The 14,766-nt window shown below is 35.6% G+C and overlaps 2 protein-coding genes across 2 annotated transcripts in view; both read right to left on the bottom strand.

Moving 5' to 3' along the window:
- The window catches only part of LOC21392811 (protein trichome birefringence-like 34), a 17,033-nt gene extending 9,974 nt beyond the window's left edge, over nucleotides 1-7,059 (bottom strand). The window contains exons 1-4 of the mRNA XM_024162690.1: nucleotides 6,953-7,059; nucleotides 6,495-6,666; nucleotides 5,047-5,246; nucleotides 4,332-4,490 (exon numbers count right to left, since the gene is read on the bottom strand). Coding sequence (XP_024018458.1) covers nucleotides 4,332-4,490; nucleotides 5,047-5,246; nucleotides 6,495-6,666; nucleotides 6,953-7,044 — 623 coding nt within the window. The 5' untranslated portion in view covers nucleotides 7,045-7,059. The remainder of the gene's footprint in view (nucleotides 1-4,331; nucleotides 4,491-5,046; nucleotides 5,247-6,494; nucleotides 6,667-6,952) is intronic.
- A 4,309-nt stretch (nucleotides 7,060-11,368) lies between these two features.
- The window catches only part of LOC21392810 (ruvB-like protein 1), an 11,722-nt gene continuing 8,324 nt past the window's right edge, over nucleotides 11,369-14,766 (bottom strand). The window contains exon 12 of the mRNA XM_024162677.1: nucleotides 11,369-11,798. Within this exon, the coding sequence (XP_024018445.1) occupies nucleotides 11,709-11,798 (90 nt within the window). The 3' untranslated portion in view covers nucleotides 11,369-11,708. The remainder of the gene's footprint in view (nucleotides 11,799-14,766) is intronic.

The following is a 14,766-nucleotide window of genomic DNA, read 5'->3' as shown; positions in this document are numbered from 1 at the left end:
CCGCCGAAATTGCCTACTCACTCCCCTCCCCAATGCCACGAGCTACTCCGCCTCCACTCTCTGACAACACCGCGAGTTCCCTAACCCGACATCACAAGATCTCCTTCCCATGCTGGCATAGGGATCTCCGTTCATCCCCCATCCCCTTAATGCTAGTAATCAGCTTCGCCTCCTCCTCTCGATGCCGAAAGATCTGTTGTGGGCCTGAAAATAGTGCTGAAGCTTCCTTGAGGCCACCATTAAGGCGAGAGCTAACTGTTCCATCTGGGCATATCTTGACTCGGCGTCTAGGAGCCTCTTGCTTACGTAGTAGACCGGTAACTAGATCTCTTCTTCTTTAATCAGTGCCGAGCTTACAACATGTTTTGATACGGAGAGGTATAAGTTTGCTTCTCGCCTAGTATGGGTTTTGATAGGATAAGAGGCCTGCCAAGGTGCTTATTTAGCCTCTGAAAGGCCTCTTCATATTATGGTGTCCACTCAAAACAATAAGGTCAGTTTTCGGGGGAGGATTAGTGAATCCTAACGTATTGTTGCTGTTGACGGTCAGTTTTAGTCAACAATATCGTATCGGATTACCCTGCGGTAGCCCGTTGGGTTACCGGTTTGAAACTCGTATTTTTAACTAAATATGCAAAGGGGTATATTGGTGTCCTATGAAGTAAATGTTATGATCCTCTAAACAATAACGACACAGAGGTTTTATAGTGGTTCACCCTTATAAAACAAGAGCTACGTCCACTGGATTGTATATCTCTTGATTTGTTTTTTACAAGAATAACTTAATACAAAAATAATCTCCCTTTCTCTCTCGGGGTTCTTCCCCCTTTTATAGCCTGTACTACATGAGCCTTACCCAACGGCAGGCGGTTTGGACCATTGGGCCTTTTTTCAGGAGGCCCATTCACTCGAGTGGCCTATTGTCTTATTTGCCTAGACCGTAGCCTGTCAGCACCTTTTGGACTGTTCACTCATCCCATTTGTCCCCCTATTACGGCTCTGTAGATCCTCTGTAGCATTTATTGATCCGTTTCAGGCGGTTTAGGGGCTCGTAATCATTTCCTGTGCAACTGAACTTCTCCAAACCCAGACGCAACCTTGGGATATTCAGCTGATCTCCTCAGGGGTCTTCCTTGGGATGTGGATCCAGTTGCTCACGTTCTGCCCTCTGCGCCCATGCCAAAATCTACCGAGGGTAGCCTCTCTTACGGTCGACTTTATCGCGTTATTTTGCACGAGCTGGTCTCGCAGGCCTCGACTATGTATAAGGTCGACGGTCTCGGTCCCTTTATACATTCGGCTCTCATGCCATATGGGAGAGGCCAATGAGGCTCAGGCGTCGAGGGCTAACTGACGTGGTAGGCATAGGGCCACGTGTGGCCTGATCGTTGTCCGACGTATCGATGTGAATTTTCCCATACGATAATTGCACTTATAGAAACTATATTCCATCTTAATTAATCAACCCCAAGATACTTTTAACATTTGTAAATTGAGTCTTCAATTTATGGACGAAGCTACATTAATTCTAGCAGAGGCACATGGCTGCCTCCACTCGAAATGTTTTAAGATTAATTACAACAATTATTAATGAATTATGACATGTGTAACACTTTATTTTTAAATCTTTAAAAAGTAACATCGAATTCCATGATTTACACTTGGGCCCCGTTCATTTCGCCGATTCGAGTTTAGAATTCGAGTTTTGCTACAGTAAAAAGCTCTCAGAAACAATCACATCTAACTTTTTTACTATAATAAAAAATTCTCACATAAAATCACATCTTAACTTAATTAAAAACTCAAATCAACAAACTGAACAGACACTTGGTTAATAAAAATCGTCCTATGCTCCCATAACAAAAATTATCCTTCTTTAGTTTGAATAATATAAGTTTCACGTGTCAGAGGTGTCGTTGCTAGGATATTAGGTCTGCAATTACTATTTTACCCATGTATTTATGATTTGCATTAAATGTGATTAAAAAAAAAAAAAAAAAAAAAAAAAAAAAAACTATCAGCTCTCCACCTCCCATCACCGAAATGTCTCGAGTTCTGACCCGCCACCGCCGAAATTGCCTACTCACTCCCCTCCCCAATGCCACGAGCTACTCCGCCTCCACTCTCTGACAACACCGCGAGTTCCCTAACCCGACATCACAAGATCTCCTTCCCATGCTGGCATAGGGATCTCCGTTCATCCCCCATCCCCTTAATGCTAGTAATCAGCTTCGCCTCCTCCTCTCGATGCCGAAAGATCTGTTTAGCAATTGGGTTTGGGGATGAGGTTGTGTTTGAACTTCCCATCAATTTCTCTGCACACTGATCTCTGTACATATTCCTCTCTCTCTCTCTCTCTCTCTCTCTCTATATATATATATATATATATATATATTTCCACGTTTAACCTCTCAGTTTCTTGAATCCGGAGCTAGTCTTGATCTTTTAGAAGTTATTTTGGTTGGCTGGTTGTTTAATTGGATCAATGTGGAACACTTGAACTCAAATATTCAGAGAAAATCCAAGAGTTGCAAGAGATCAAACGAAGAAGAAGTGGGTTTTTTCTTTTCCTCCCAAAAAGTGTCATTTGATTACCTGCACTCATCTCAAACTAAATACCCTTAAATGTAGAACTATGTTGCAATTAAAGGTTACTTTATGTGAAGAATTCTAACAGAAGGACAATTTTTGTTAACAGAGCATAGGTTGGAGGGATTCCATCTTACTTTTTAAAGATTAGGAGATAAAGGGGTTGTTTTTTTTGCATTTTGAGTTATGATAATTTGAGTAATGATGATAAGTTGAGTTTGAGTTATAATTTGAGTTCAAGTTAACTTGAGTTTATGTTTAAATGTGCATATTTGAGTTATGATTTGAATTGAGAATCTTTTTGAGTTTGTGTTTGGATAAGTCAAAACTTAAATTTGTATTTATATAATATTTTAATAAAAATTTAATAGTGATGAAAAATTTTAATAGGGTATATGGGCGAGATTTTATTCATCTTTTCGTTGTGAATGAATAAAAAAAAATTATTTCAATTAGAATTAAAAGGAAAAATGTATGGCATTTTTAAGAATAGAAAAAATTTGTTCATTAACTTAAGTTCGAGTTTATGAACTCGAGTTGAAGGGAAAATTTAAACTCGAGTTTAGTTCCAAACTCGAATTTAAACTCGAGTTCAAACTCAAATTTTATAAAATAACATGAATTTAAATAAAATTGTAATTCAAGTTCAAACATTTTTTGAATTTTATTGCAAAAGAACAACCCCAAAGTGTTTTATTTGTAGATATGAAGTATGAACAAGGGAGTTTTTTTGTAGGTCCTAAAAAAATAGACTACTGAAAGATTATGTTTTAGCTGTTAAATCTATATTAAAACCTATATTTTTTGTATTTTTTTTCAATCTGACGTAATTTTAACTAGATTTAACGATCAGAAACTAACCCTACAGAAAGTCCTACAAAAAAAAACTCCCTATGAACAAACAATTTTCAGACGTATGAGTTTTTCTTTTTCAATTAAGATTGGAGAAAATAAACTATCGGTAATACTATACTTTTCAACCGTTGGATATTCATTAAAAACTATTTATTATGCATATTTTTTCAATATGATGTGATGTTGATCAGATTCAACAGTTATAAACTAGTTCTATCGATAAGTCGACTTATTGAGAAAGGTTCTAAAATTTTAGACCTTATTCATTTCACAACTCAAGTCATAACTCAAGTTTTATTACTACAATGTTTTCTTTCATAAAAATTTAAATTTAATTTTATTGCTATAATATTTTTCTCTCACGTACACAACTCAAATTATGGCTTAAATTGTGAAATGAACACACCCTTAATATCCTACATCACTCTTGAGCCGACATAAAGATATTCTTGTGCTCTTTTTTGAAATTAAGTGGAAAATTATTTTCCTCTACTTTGTGAAGAATAATTATTTAATTTAATGATGTGAGTTAATAAATTTATAAATAAGAGTTCTTGGGAATTAAATATAGAAAAACATATATAAATATATAATACATTCTATAATATACAAGAATGAGACTTTTATGCAATGTTTTGAAAGAAAAAAAAAATGGAATTGTTATTTATTATTGGATAGAGTTATTTCTAAATAAATGTATATTAAAAGCGTCCGCACTGGAATAAATTTTTGAGACTTCAAAATTAGACATTAATTTGCAAGTGAGATGGAGTGTAAACAGAGTAAAGAGGAAGTAGATATATTGTCCAAGAATCAATTTAGACTGAACTTAATTGGTTTAATTGATCAAATTATACACGATAAAATTGTATTTAATACTTACATACCTTTCATGAATTGGCGACATGCTAACGAAGAACAATTGTGTCTTGCTTCTGTCAACATGGACTTCCAACCAATCAGACCAAGTCTTCAAAGCCATCTCATAGACGCGTAACCTCTTAACATATTTATATATCCCATCTGAGTTCTCAAATGATCCCCACCTTAATCATTGCCAAAAACATAAAACAACAATTGAAAGTTTAAAGCAAAGTCAAATGGGGAGTTCTAACCATAATTAAAAAGTTTCTTAATTCTAGTAGTAGTATTAAGTATGAAAATTCATTCCAGAAGAAAAAAAAAAGAGTGAAAATTCTGTATTAGGGTGGAAAACTTATAAATCTATGTTAGATTCTCCCATCTGAGTTCTCAAGTGATCCCCACCTTAAAACCGTTTTGATCATTGCCAAGAACATAAAAAAAAAAAAAAAAAACATTTAAGGCAAAGTCAAATGGGTAGTTCTAACTATTTTAATTAAAAAGTTTCTTAATTCTAGTAACAATGTTAAATTACGAAAATGAAAAACACCCTACCAATAAGAACTATTATATCTCTATCAAAATTTACAGTGTTAAGTACTTTTATTTTAATGAGATTTTAACCAAATTCAATATTAAAAAATATTGACTATACAATATCCATTCTTACTATAAAAAAAAAAAAAAAAAAAAAACTGTATTAATTAACCAAATTAATAAAGAACATATATAGGTACTTACAGAACTTTCATTTGGGATTTTGATCTCCACCAAAGGTAGGTATTAAAAACCAAAATGTCAGCATCAGTCCAATGCCTAGCATGCTTTTCAATTGCTTGGACTCTAACAATCCTTTCTGGCAAGCGGTGGCTGACAGGATTATCAGAGTTTGACTCGACCAGCAGCGGTGCCCAGTAGAACTCAATTGACGCATTGTATTCCTTGATTTGGATTTATCAACATTAGCTGCATTTGTTGTTTAAAGTTGTGTATATAATTGCAGAATAGTCTATAGGATATCCAAATTGCGGGATACCTTAACCTAGAATGCTTTATAAGTATAAGTTTGATAGATTTTCTGGTATATCTGACGTACCGGTGAGTCAGATTTTTTTTAACTATTAAATCTGCATATTTTTTTGACTTTTATGTTATTTTATTTAGATCCAATGAACATAAAACTTGAACAATTTAAATGCTTTTATAAATCTTTTGAAAGGCATCATCCAATATTTGATTAACAACTTTATATTTCAAGGAAATGCTATTTTCAAGTCTGAATTTGATATATATTATATTGTGTGTTAAATTTAGCACCAGACAAATATATGTCAAGATTTGAGATTCAGATGCTTATTAATTAAATGTATGTTGACTTAGTCACTTAAGAATTACAATGACGCCAATCCTTAACTTTGCAAAAGCTAAAAGTATTTCTCTTATAATTCCAAAAGGATGGGAAATAGGATTACGCAAATAATTCCTTTTTTTTTTTTAATGAGAAATTATTTCTAATAACCTAGATTTGAACCTTTTTATAGCTTATTCACTAAATCATTATTAAATAATCTGGAAATAAAAAATTAGTAAATATTGATAAAAATGTGTATAATTGAGTTTTTGTAATGGATAAATTCAAGATTTACCAATAATTGGGGTAAAATCAAAATTTATCAGATAAATCTCGAATCTGCCAAACTTGATCATGGATAAATTCAAGATTTACCAATAAATCTTGAATCTACTGCTATTTATAAATTTATTCAAATTTATTCCATTTATTTTTATTCCCAAAAAATATAATGCCACTTACCTCCTCCTCCCTTGTTTCATTTGTGACTTTTTTTAAAAAAATTAAAAAAAAAAAAAAAAAAAAAAAAAAAAAAAAAGTCTTCGAGTTGTGAACTGGTTCTATTTTTTGGTATGGTCTAGTTTCACTGCACTCGCAGATTGGACTTTACAAGCCTCAAACAGTGTCAAGCCCAAATCATTTCGGGGTAGGGAAGCCAGAAGAAGGTTTTTTGTTGACGTTTGTTTGTTTTTGTTTCTTAGCCTTCCCAAATCAAATTGTTCTACGTGTTTGAAGGTGCAACACTGAAAATACACTCACACGCGACGCACCATTTTACTATATATGTTATCATCCGAGGACTATGTTAAGATATGATAGGTGGTTTGAGTGGACTCACAGTGGCCTTGAAGACGTTCAAGGAACCATTGGAATGCATGGCTTTGAACTCAGGAGGGACAGCCGAGTGAACAAGGCAAACCATGGAAACCCACATGCCTCTATTCAGAGAATCCCCAACAAACATAAGCCTCTTGTTTCTTAATCCCTCTAGCAACGCTGTGGCATTGAACCTAGCTTATATTGACATGGAAAACACACGTTCCAAAATACCTTTAAAAAAAAATATCCAAAAAAAATAAGGAGCTTTATATCAATCACCCCACCAACAAAACATGAAAGAAACAATTGAATAATTAAAAAAAAAAAAAAAAATTGTTACGCAGACACCGCGACATAAGTTTATTTATGGTCTAATTACGCACTATCACATATGATAATTTATTATTAAATCACACAAGTGTGACAAATTCGTACTAGATGAGCTAAAAATATAAACGCATCATTCATGAGGCAGACCTTGGAATGTCACAATGGTGAGGTTGCCACCTCCAGTTGCGGAAGCTCAAGTCCTGCCTACCAAATTTCTCACAAGCCAACTGATCCGACATGAATGTGCATTGTCTCTCGTTGTAAAGAGGGTACGATTCGTTGTCGAAAACCCATTTCCCCGAGAACAAATCGCACCTCAGATTGGATTTTTCGGAGTTCTTAGACTTGGCACAATCTTCCAACAGTTGTTCACCATGTTGGCTAAGGTAAACAACGACAATGACTAGGATTGTAATGAGAAGGGCAATGAGGGAATGAAGGCTATTTCTAATGCTCAATGTCGGAGAGAGTGTTTGGACTACATTCATAGGTGCCATTGATCAATATTAGTTTCAAGTCACAAGACTTCTTTGGCTTTGTCTAAAGGAAGTGTTTATAAGTGACTTTTTTTCTTTTTGGTTTTCTTTTCCGTTTCTGAAGCTTCTTATTGGTTGGGTGAGTGTCCTTTTCTATGGTTGGTTTAACTGGATTAGGAGTAGATATTGATATATGGGAAGTCGTTTATTGAAAGCAACTAGAGATGGGACATCTTTCACTTTTGTATTTTTGTATTTTTTTTAATCACTTTTGTGTTGTTTTTGCTGTTGCTTGAGTTTGTCAATTGACCAGAGTAGCCTTTATTGTGGGGGACATATTTTCAATATATGATGTCAGTCATGAAGATTGTTTTTGCAGCAAAGTGTTCAACACTCTATAGGACTTGCCAATTTCAGAGGTTTTTTTTTGTTTTTTTTTTGTTTTTTTTTTTGTTTTTTTTTGTTTTTTTTTTTTTGTGAATATAGGAATTAAGAGGTTTATACATGCCACAGGTTGTTCTCTTTCTTTCACCTGCTTATGACATGAGCACAAATTCAATCGAGTGGTGCTGAATTTTCCACTCAAAATAGAAGTGGGTCAACATTTTAGAGCCATTTAAATTTTGCTGTTAAAAGCAATCCAAGAAAATTGCCTCTCTAACTGCCACTTAGGATAAATTCATGAATCCTAACTTACATATTTATGACTTTTTTATCGCAAAAAAAAAAAAAAAAAAGGTAGAAGAGCCAGTGTACAACTCGGATATATGGTGAGCAATTACAATAAGGATACTTTAAGTTTGTTTGCCAAAAAATTAATAATAATAGTAATTACTAAAAAATTATCTAGTTAGTGTAACAATTTTTGTCCAAGGTAAATCGAGTTGATCAATTGAAGAACGATTATTTTCTATTTTATACCTCTAACCCTGTATTTTAGATGTTGTCAAGATTGTACCTTTGAGTTTTATTTTCTATTTTGTATCTTTTATGGGCCAACAATTGATTTTGACTTAACAAATTTAATCTTTGCAGCATATAGATAATCTTATAACAAAACATGAATCACACGTAATATTTAAAAAATCAATGAAAACGTTATAAGAAAAATTCAACCTAAGTTGCAATAGGGTAATTTGTTAATTAGTGTTTTTTTAAAAGTTTATCTATTAGTTAGAAAGGATAAATTCGTCATTTAGATATCAAAATCAACGATTGAGTATTGACGTAGAAAAGATACAAATTTGTTAGGGGTTTGAAATTCAGTCATATTTTTTAGAATATCCAAGATACAAGATTACTCTTTTTTAATAAACAAAAATAAATGGTATAAAATCATAAATATAGCAGTAAAAAAAAAAAATTTGGTTTTCACTTTTCCCCCTATGAAAATATGCGATCAGTTGAAACCCCCAGATTAGCTCGTGCACGAGTGCAAGTTTGGTGTTAATAAAAAAAAAAAAAAAAAAAAAAAAAAAAAAAAAAAAAAAAAAAAAAGAAAGAAATTCAAGTGAGAGCTGAGCATACGGGAGCTAAAGCAATAATGATACTAGTGATGCTACGTCAATTACTTGAAAACATAGTTTTGCCATGCCACGATCCATAGCAATAAGCTGGAGTAAATTGCATTAAAGATATTTTTTATGGTTTTAACAATTGCTTTTTTCTAATATTTTTGTATGGTATTGAATTATATACATCTACATTCGTGAGGGATTGATACCAGGTTAAGTTTGCAACTGCGCAATAGCAATGTTCTTGAATAGATTGAATTCATTGTAAATATTTTGTAGATTATGAACTTTTTGTGTTTGATATGATATAGTGTGTAATAATTCATTATTATAGTCATGGTGCAAAAAAGAATTTATAAACACAACGGAATGAATTTCAAAAGTTATGTAAAAACTGTGTTGCAATCATGATGTCAAATATCCTAATTTTTACATAAGAAGTTTCTTTTACCCTATTGACAAATATATTAGGCATAATATATCAAGCGTTACAATCCTTTTATCTCTCTTACTATGTCGTTCTTATAGAACCCAATGGTGTAAGGCACCGTTGCCTTATTTTAGAATTTCGCTTCAAAAATGTGCTCCAATTCTTCTATCTGTTTCTATCCTTTTTGGCGATGAATTTCTCAAATACTGAAAGTGCGTGAATGAAAATTACTAGACGTGGCCAAAAAAAGATTAATCCTACCGCATAACACCAAAGGTCCTTTTAATAATAATAATAATTATTATTATTATTTTTAAAAAAATGAATGAATGAAACCAATTAACCAAAGGTCCTCATATAGTAGCAGAAATAAACTGGAATTGGAGAACTTTCACAATCCCACCACCCTGTAGGAGTGGGATCCACGCGCAGCACAGCAACCACATGTCATTAACTTGCAACATTTGTCAATGGGGCATTTTTAAACCATACATTCCAATTTTTGGAAAGTCAAAAATTAATCCAATATAGGCAATAGAAATTTTACAATATTTATTTTGAACATTTCCACATCAAATGATGAGGTGAAAATAAAACCAATAATTCGAGGCATATATATTAAATTACATAATTCAACGGATTTTTGTCGCTTTTATACTGTTCAAAAGGCAAAATTAACCCTAAATAGTATGTGTCAAATAGTCATTTTGATTTCACGCCTCATTTTCTTATTTGTATAAGGATATAATTTTAAAATAAATAATGTTAAAAATTAAGAAAGGTAATAGAACAAAAGTTTTCTTTTTCTACTAAAACACAACAATATGAAGTCATGATCTCTCTTCTTTTTAAAATTTTTTTTTTTTTACAAAAAAAAAAAAAAAAAAAAAAAAAAAAAAAAAAAAAAGAAACCTCCAGTCCTTCCTTTTTATTTTATTTTTTTCACCTTGACCTTTTGCTTCTTGTTCCTATCCACTTCCATTCCTCTTTACAGAAAACTCGGACAAAAGGGCATGGTACAGGGTTATTTTGGTAACTTCGACAACGACCAAACCCGTATTCTTAACTGCACCATAGTTACGCATACAAGCTGTCGTCATGCAGCTCAAAAATATATATATATATATATATATATATAAAATAAAAATTGAAGCACTTTATATCTGTTATGGTGGTTGACACTGGACATCTACACATCCTGATTCGTTCTCGTAAAGGAAACTCAAGAATTAGACATTATAACCTCCTCAAGCAATATACTCTGGTATGCACTAAGGCACTAAATTATATATCTATATCTTTATAAATATCTTTATTCTTTATAAAGGTATGAATGATATGAGAAGAGTGCTGCCAAAATTTCAGAAAGCAAAAGGTTGGTATACAGCAAATGCCGTTTGTTACCAAAAATGTCGAAATGAGATAAATTCAGAAAAAAATACATGTGCACCATCAATACTAAACACTATCATTGATAGAAAGTGCACTCCACCTATAGACCCATTACTGCAAAACTCGCATTCTCCATTTCAGAAAAATACATGGTGCACCACCGGTACTAAATACAATCGCTGATAGAAAGTGCACTTCACCTATAGACCCATTATTGCAAAACTCACATTCTACTAATACGACGTGCTTATCACCATCGGTGCTCTAACATTATTCACACGTGTCTTGTAAAGGGAGAGGAATAGGAGTGCACAGAGAGAGAAAAGAAGGAAGTCTGAGCTGAATTGAATGATGCTCTCATTAACTTGAAAGATTGTTAAAAGCATTTTTTTTTCTTAATTTATTTAACTTAGGGACAGGGGAATTTAAACTCTACACCTTATGATAGAATTACTGAGCAGGCACGGGATTATTTAAACTTACATTCAGGACATGCTAACTTCTTTAAATTTAATAATACCTTCCGATTATGATTTCCATAACCCTCCAAATATCGAAAGGAATGCTTCGGAAACATCCCTTTGTAAGCCTGTCTACGTGTATATGGGAGTAGCATGAACCAATTGGTATCAAATGTGTCCAAAGAAAGAGAAGACAATGATAGACGAGAACAAGCAATAAGACAATAAGAAAATGTGTGGATGATGCAAGTGGAATACAAAAGCTATTTGTATCGGAGATGGCACATGCATTTTGCTGCCAGGGCGAAGCGTATGAACTTGCCCTCAAAACTGCCTGGCAATGGCACTAAAAATTAAAGTAATTACCTTAGTCGCATTTGAAATTTCCAACATTTAAGTTACACAATCTAACAAACAAGAAAAAAGCTAGTACAATTAACACCCCCCTTTTCTTTTCACAACCTTTTACAGTAACTCATTGCTCGTTTCTAAGCACCTATTTAGCAGTTGACCAACATAGTATTCACCTAATATCCACCAAAGAAACGCATTTGTGCAACAGCCATGCAAAAGAAAATCAGTTCAAATTTCGACCTGAAAGTGAAATTCAATGGAGCTGGCATTTGGTTATCAAGAAATGTATTTTTCCTGCTGCTCTTGAAGAAGCCTTGCTGAAGACTTGGCATCCAGATAAAGTGAAGTAACTTCCTCAAGATCCGCCTACAGATCATACAAGGAGAAACATAACTAACTAGAAATTTGTTTTTAGGTGCTCGAAATTAATTAATATGCTATTAATTAATGGCAAAGTGTCAGGCCCTTACTTCGGAATGTTTACACTAGGAGGGGTAAGAGTGGCAGGAAGGGGCCAAGGAGTGATTTCAGAAAGTGGCTAGAGGGGGTGACGTGGCAAAATCAAAGAGGAATCAGGGTATTTTGGGGGCTGGAAAGGCTTAGGGCAAGTTAGTCGAGATTTTCACCGATTGTCACTGTTTTCACCACCGACGGTGGCTGGGAGTTCCGGAGTACTCGAAATCTCCGGGTTTATCTAGTATTATGTTGCTTAGTTGCTGGTTAATTCAATAAGACCTCACCTAATTCCTTTCAATTCTTCTCGCTGTGCATCTGTGTGTGTCAGTGTTGTGTGTGTTTGGTTGTGATTTACCACGTTTCTTACAAACTGGTATCAGAGCCTAACGATCCATGGCGCCCAAACCAGCTGAGTCAGAGAGGTTCAGGCCTTGACATTAGAGCAGATCCCGCAGATCCGGAAAGAAACCGGAGGTCTGAGAGAGGAGATGCAAACTCAGATCGGCGGGGTCCACAAGGTGTTGCGCCGATTGGAAGAGCTCATGGGTCGACCACCAGCTCCGCCGGAGGCCGCGCCTGAGCACGGGGAAGTGGTCCAGCGAGATGCGAACCGCAATGGCCTGAACCCATGCGATCTGCGACGGGGAGGTCCGATTGGCACCAACCCAATCGCATACAAGGTCGCGCCGCCACGGGAAGGAGGTCCGGAGGCCGGAGGTCAGACGTCGGCCGTGCGAGGAGATGGCAGTGGCTGGACGGGGCCTGGACGGAAGAGAGCGATGACGGAGACCTGTTTGGCCGCCGGATCTGGGCTGGGAAAATCAAGCCGATCCGACCAGGGAGGTCCCTAGGGGAAGAGCTAGACACCCAGACTGAGAGCCCAGCCTTGATGGGGACCCCAAGGGAGCGCGCCGGGGCATTCACCACGATCCCGAGGTGGCTGCTAACGGCGGTAGAGCTAGCTCGGGACACGGCCGCCGAGCTAGAGGGTTTTGGGAGGAGAACGAAGAGGAGCATAGGCGGCCAACGGGAGACCATCAGTGGGATGTGATGAGGACATCAGGGATGCAAGGAATACTCACGATCCAATTCAAGTCCCAGTTTGGTCCGGTGACGAGGTATCAAGATGGCGGATCAAGATTTGATTTCGTCATAATCCAATCTTTTTAGATTTAAGTTTCAGTTTAACATTTAAATTTCATAATAGGCGTGTTTAGAAGGAAGGAGTTGGAGTCAAATTCGGATTCCTTCTTAAGATTTGCTTTTAGGCGTGTTATCTTGTTTTAGATTTATCTTGTTTTAGGCGTGTCTACCTCATTAAGGGTAGATTATGACTCTTATAATTTAAAAACTCTTAATGTTATTTTCGGCTATTTAAGGCTAAATTTTAGATAATGAAAGACAGTTTTCATGTTTATGCATATTGTGAGATATTCTTCTTGAGTTCTTGAAGAAACTTTTCCGAACTTATCAAGGTTCCTTGTGGCGTTCAACTTGACTTATCAAACGGATTTTCCATACTCGTTTGTGGCGTTTTCACCATACCAAGGTTCTTGCTTTGCTAAGCAACGGGTCACAGTTTCCATCAATCTTAAAAGATCTTGAATCATGTTCCATATTTAATTTCGGGTTTCGTCACGTTGTTGGCGTGGTTCGTATCAGTTGGTATCAAAGCCTAAGATCGTCAGGTTTTCCTATCCTTTTTCTCGTTTATTGCGTTTTCTTTTCTTAGTCAAAAATCACCCATTAGGGTTAGGGTTTTCAATTCAGAAAAAAAAATCCGATTGTTAACTAGCTTTTCGTTTGAGTTTGAGTCCAACTACTATTGATTGATTTCGAATTCCACTAAGTTTACAAAACTGATTAAAAAAAAAAAAAAAAGGTCAGGAAAAGAAGGAAAATCACGAGAACAGCTATAACTTTTGATCTAGGGATTGTTACGGGGCCTACAATATATCAAATCGAAGCTCTTTTCGAGCTTTACAATCTTCAGCCGGGCGTAACCCGCCGACCCTGTTTTTCGGGCCAAAATTTGCTTGTTTTCATTAGTTTCGAAACCCTTAAATCTTGAGTGTCAAAAAAAGAAAAAAAATCCGTGATAAATTTGAATTCGTTTGGGAAGTATCAAGATGCAAATTCCTGTGTTTTAAGGAAAAAGTGATCCGAAAGCATATCTTGAGTTGGAAAAGAAGATGGAGTTGGTTTTTGACTGTCACAACTACTCCGAACTAAAGAAGGTAAAACTTGCTACAATCGAATTTACTGACTATGCTATTGTGTAATGGGACCAGGTCTGCACCAATAGGAGGCGAAACGGAGAACGATCTATTGAAACTTGGGATGAGATGAAGAGGGTGATGAGGCGACGATTTGTACCAAGTCACTACTACCGAGATCTATACCTCAAGCTACAAGGTCTCCATCAAGGTAACCAGAGCGTTGATGAGTATTTTAAAGAGATGGAGATAGTGATGATTAGAGCCAATGTAGAGGAGGATCGGGAGGCAAAAATGGCCAGATTTTTGAATGGTTTAAACCGAGAGATTGCTAACACAATCGAGATACACCATTATGTGGAATTGGAGGATTTGGTTCATATGGCAATCAAGGTTGAGAGGCAACTCAAGAGGAGTGGTATACGACCAAGACCAGCCCCTCAAAATCCGAGTGCAATACCTTGGAGGCCGAACTACCCAAGGAAAGAAGAAAATCTGGCCACCCTCAAGGCCAAACCCGAGCACAAACCAACCACCAATACCACGGCCTTTCAAGGTAAAACAGCCCATAATTCTACTCGTTCTAGTGAGAATAAATGTTTCAAATGTCAGGGAAGACGACACATAGCTAGCCAATGTCCAAACAAGCTAGTTATGGTGAT

Source organism: Morus notabilis, unplaced genomic scaffold (genome assembly GCF_000414095.1).
Source record: "Morus notabilis unplaced genomic scaffold, ASM41409v2 Scaffold258, whole genome shotgun sequence".
In the NCBI taxonomy this organism is placed as follows: Eukaryota; Viridiplantae; Streptophyta; class Magnoliopsida; order Rosales; family Moraceae; genus Morus; species Morus notabilis.
This window is presented reverse-complemented; position numbering and strand designations above follow the sequence as displayed.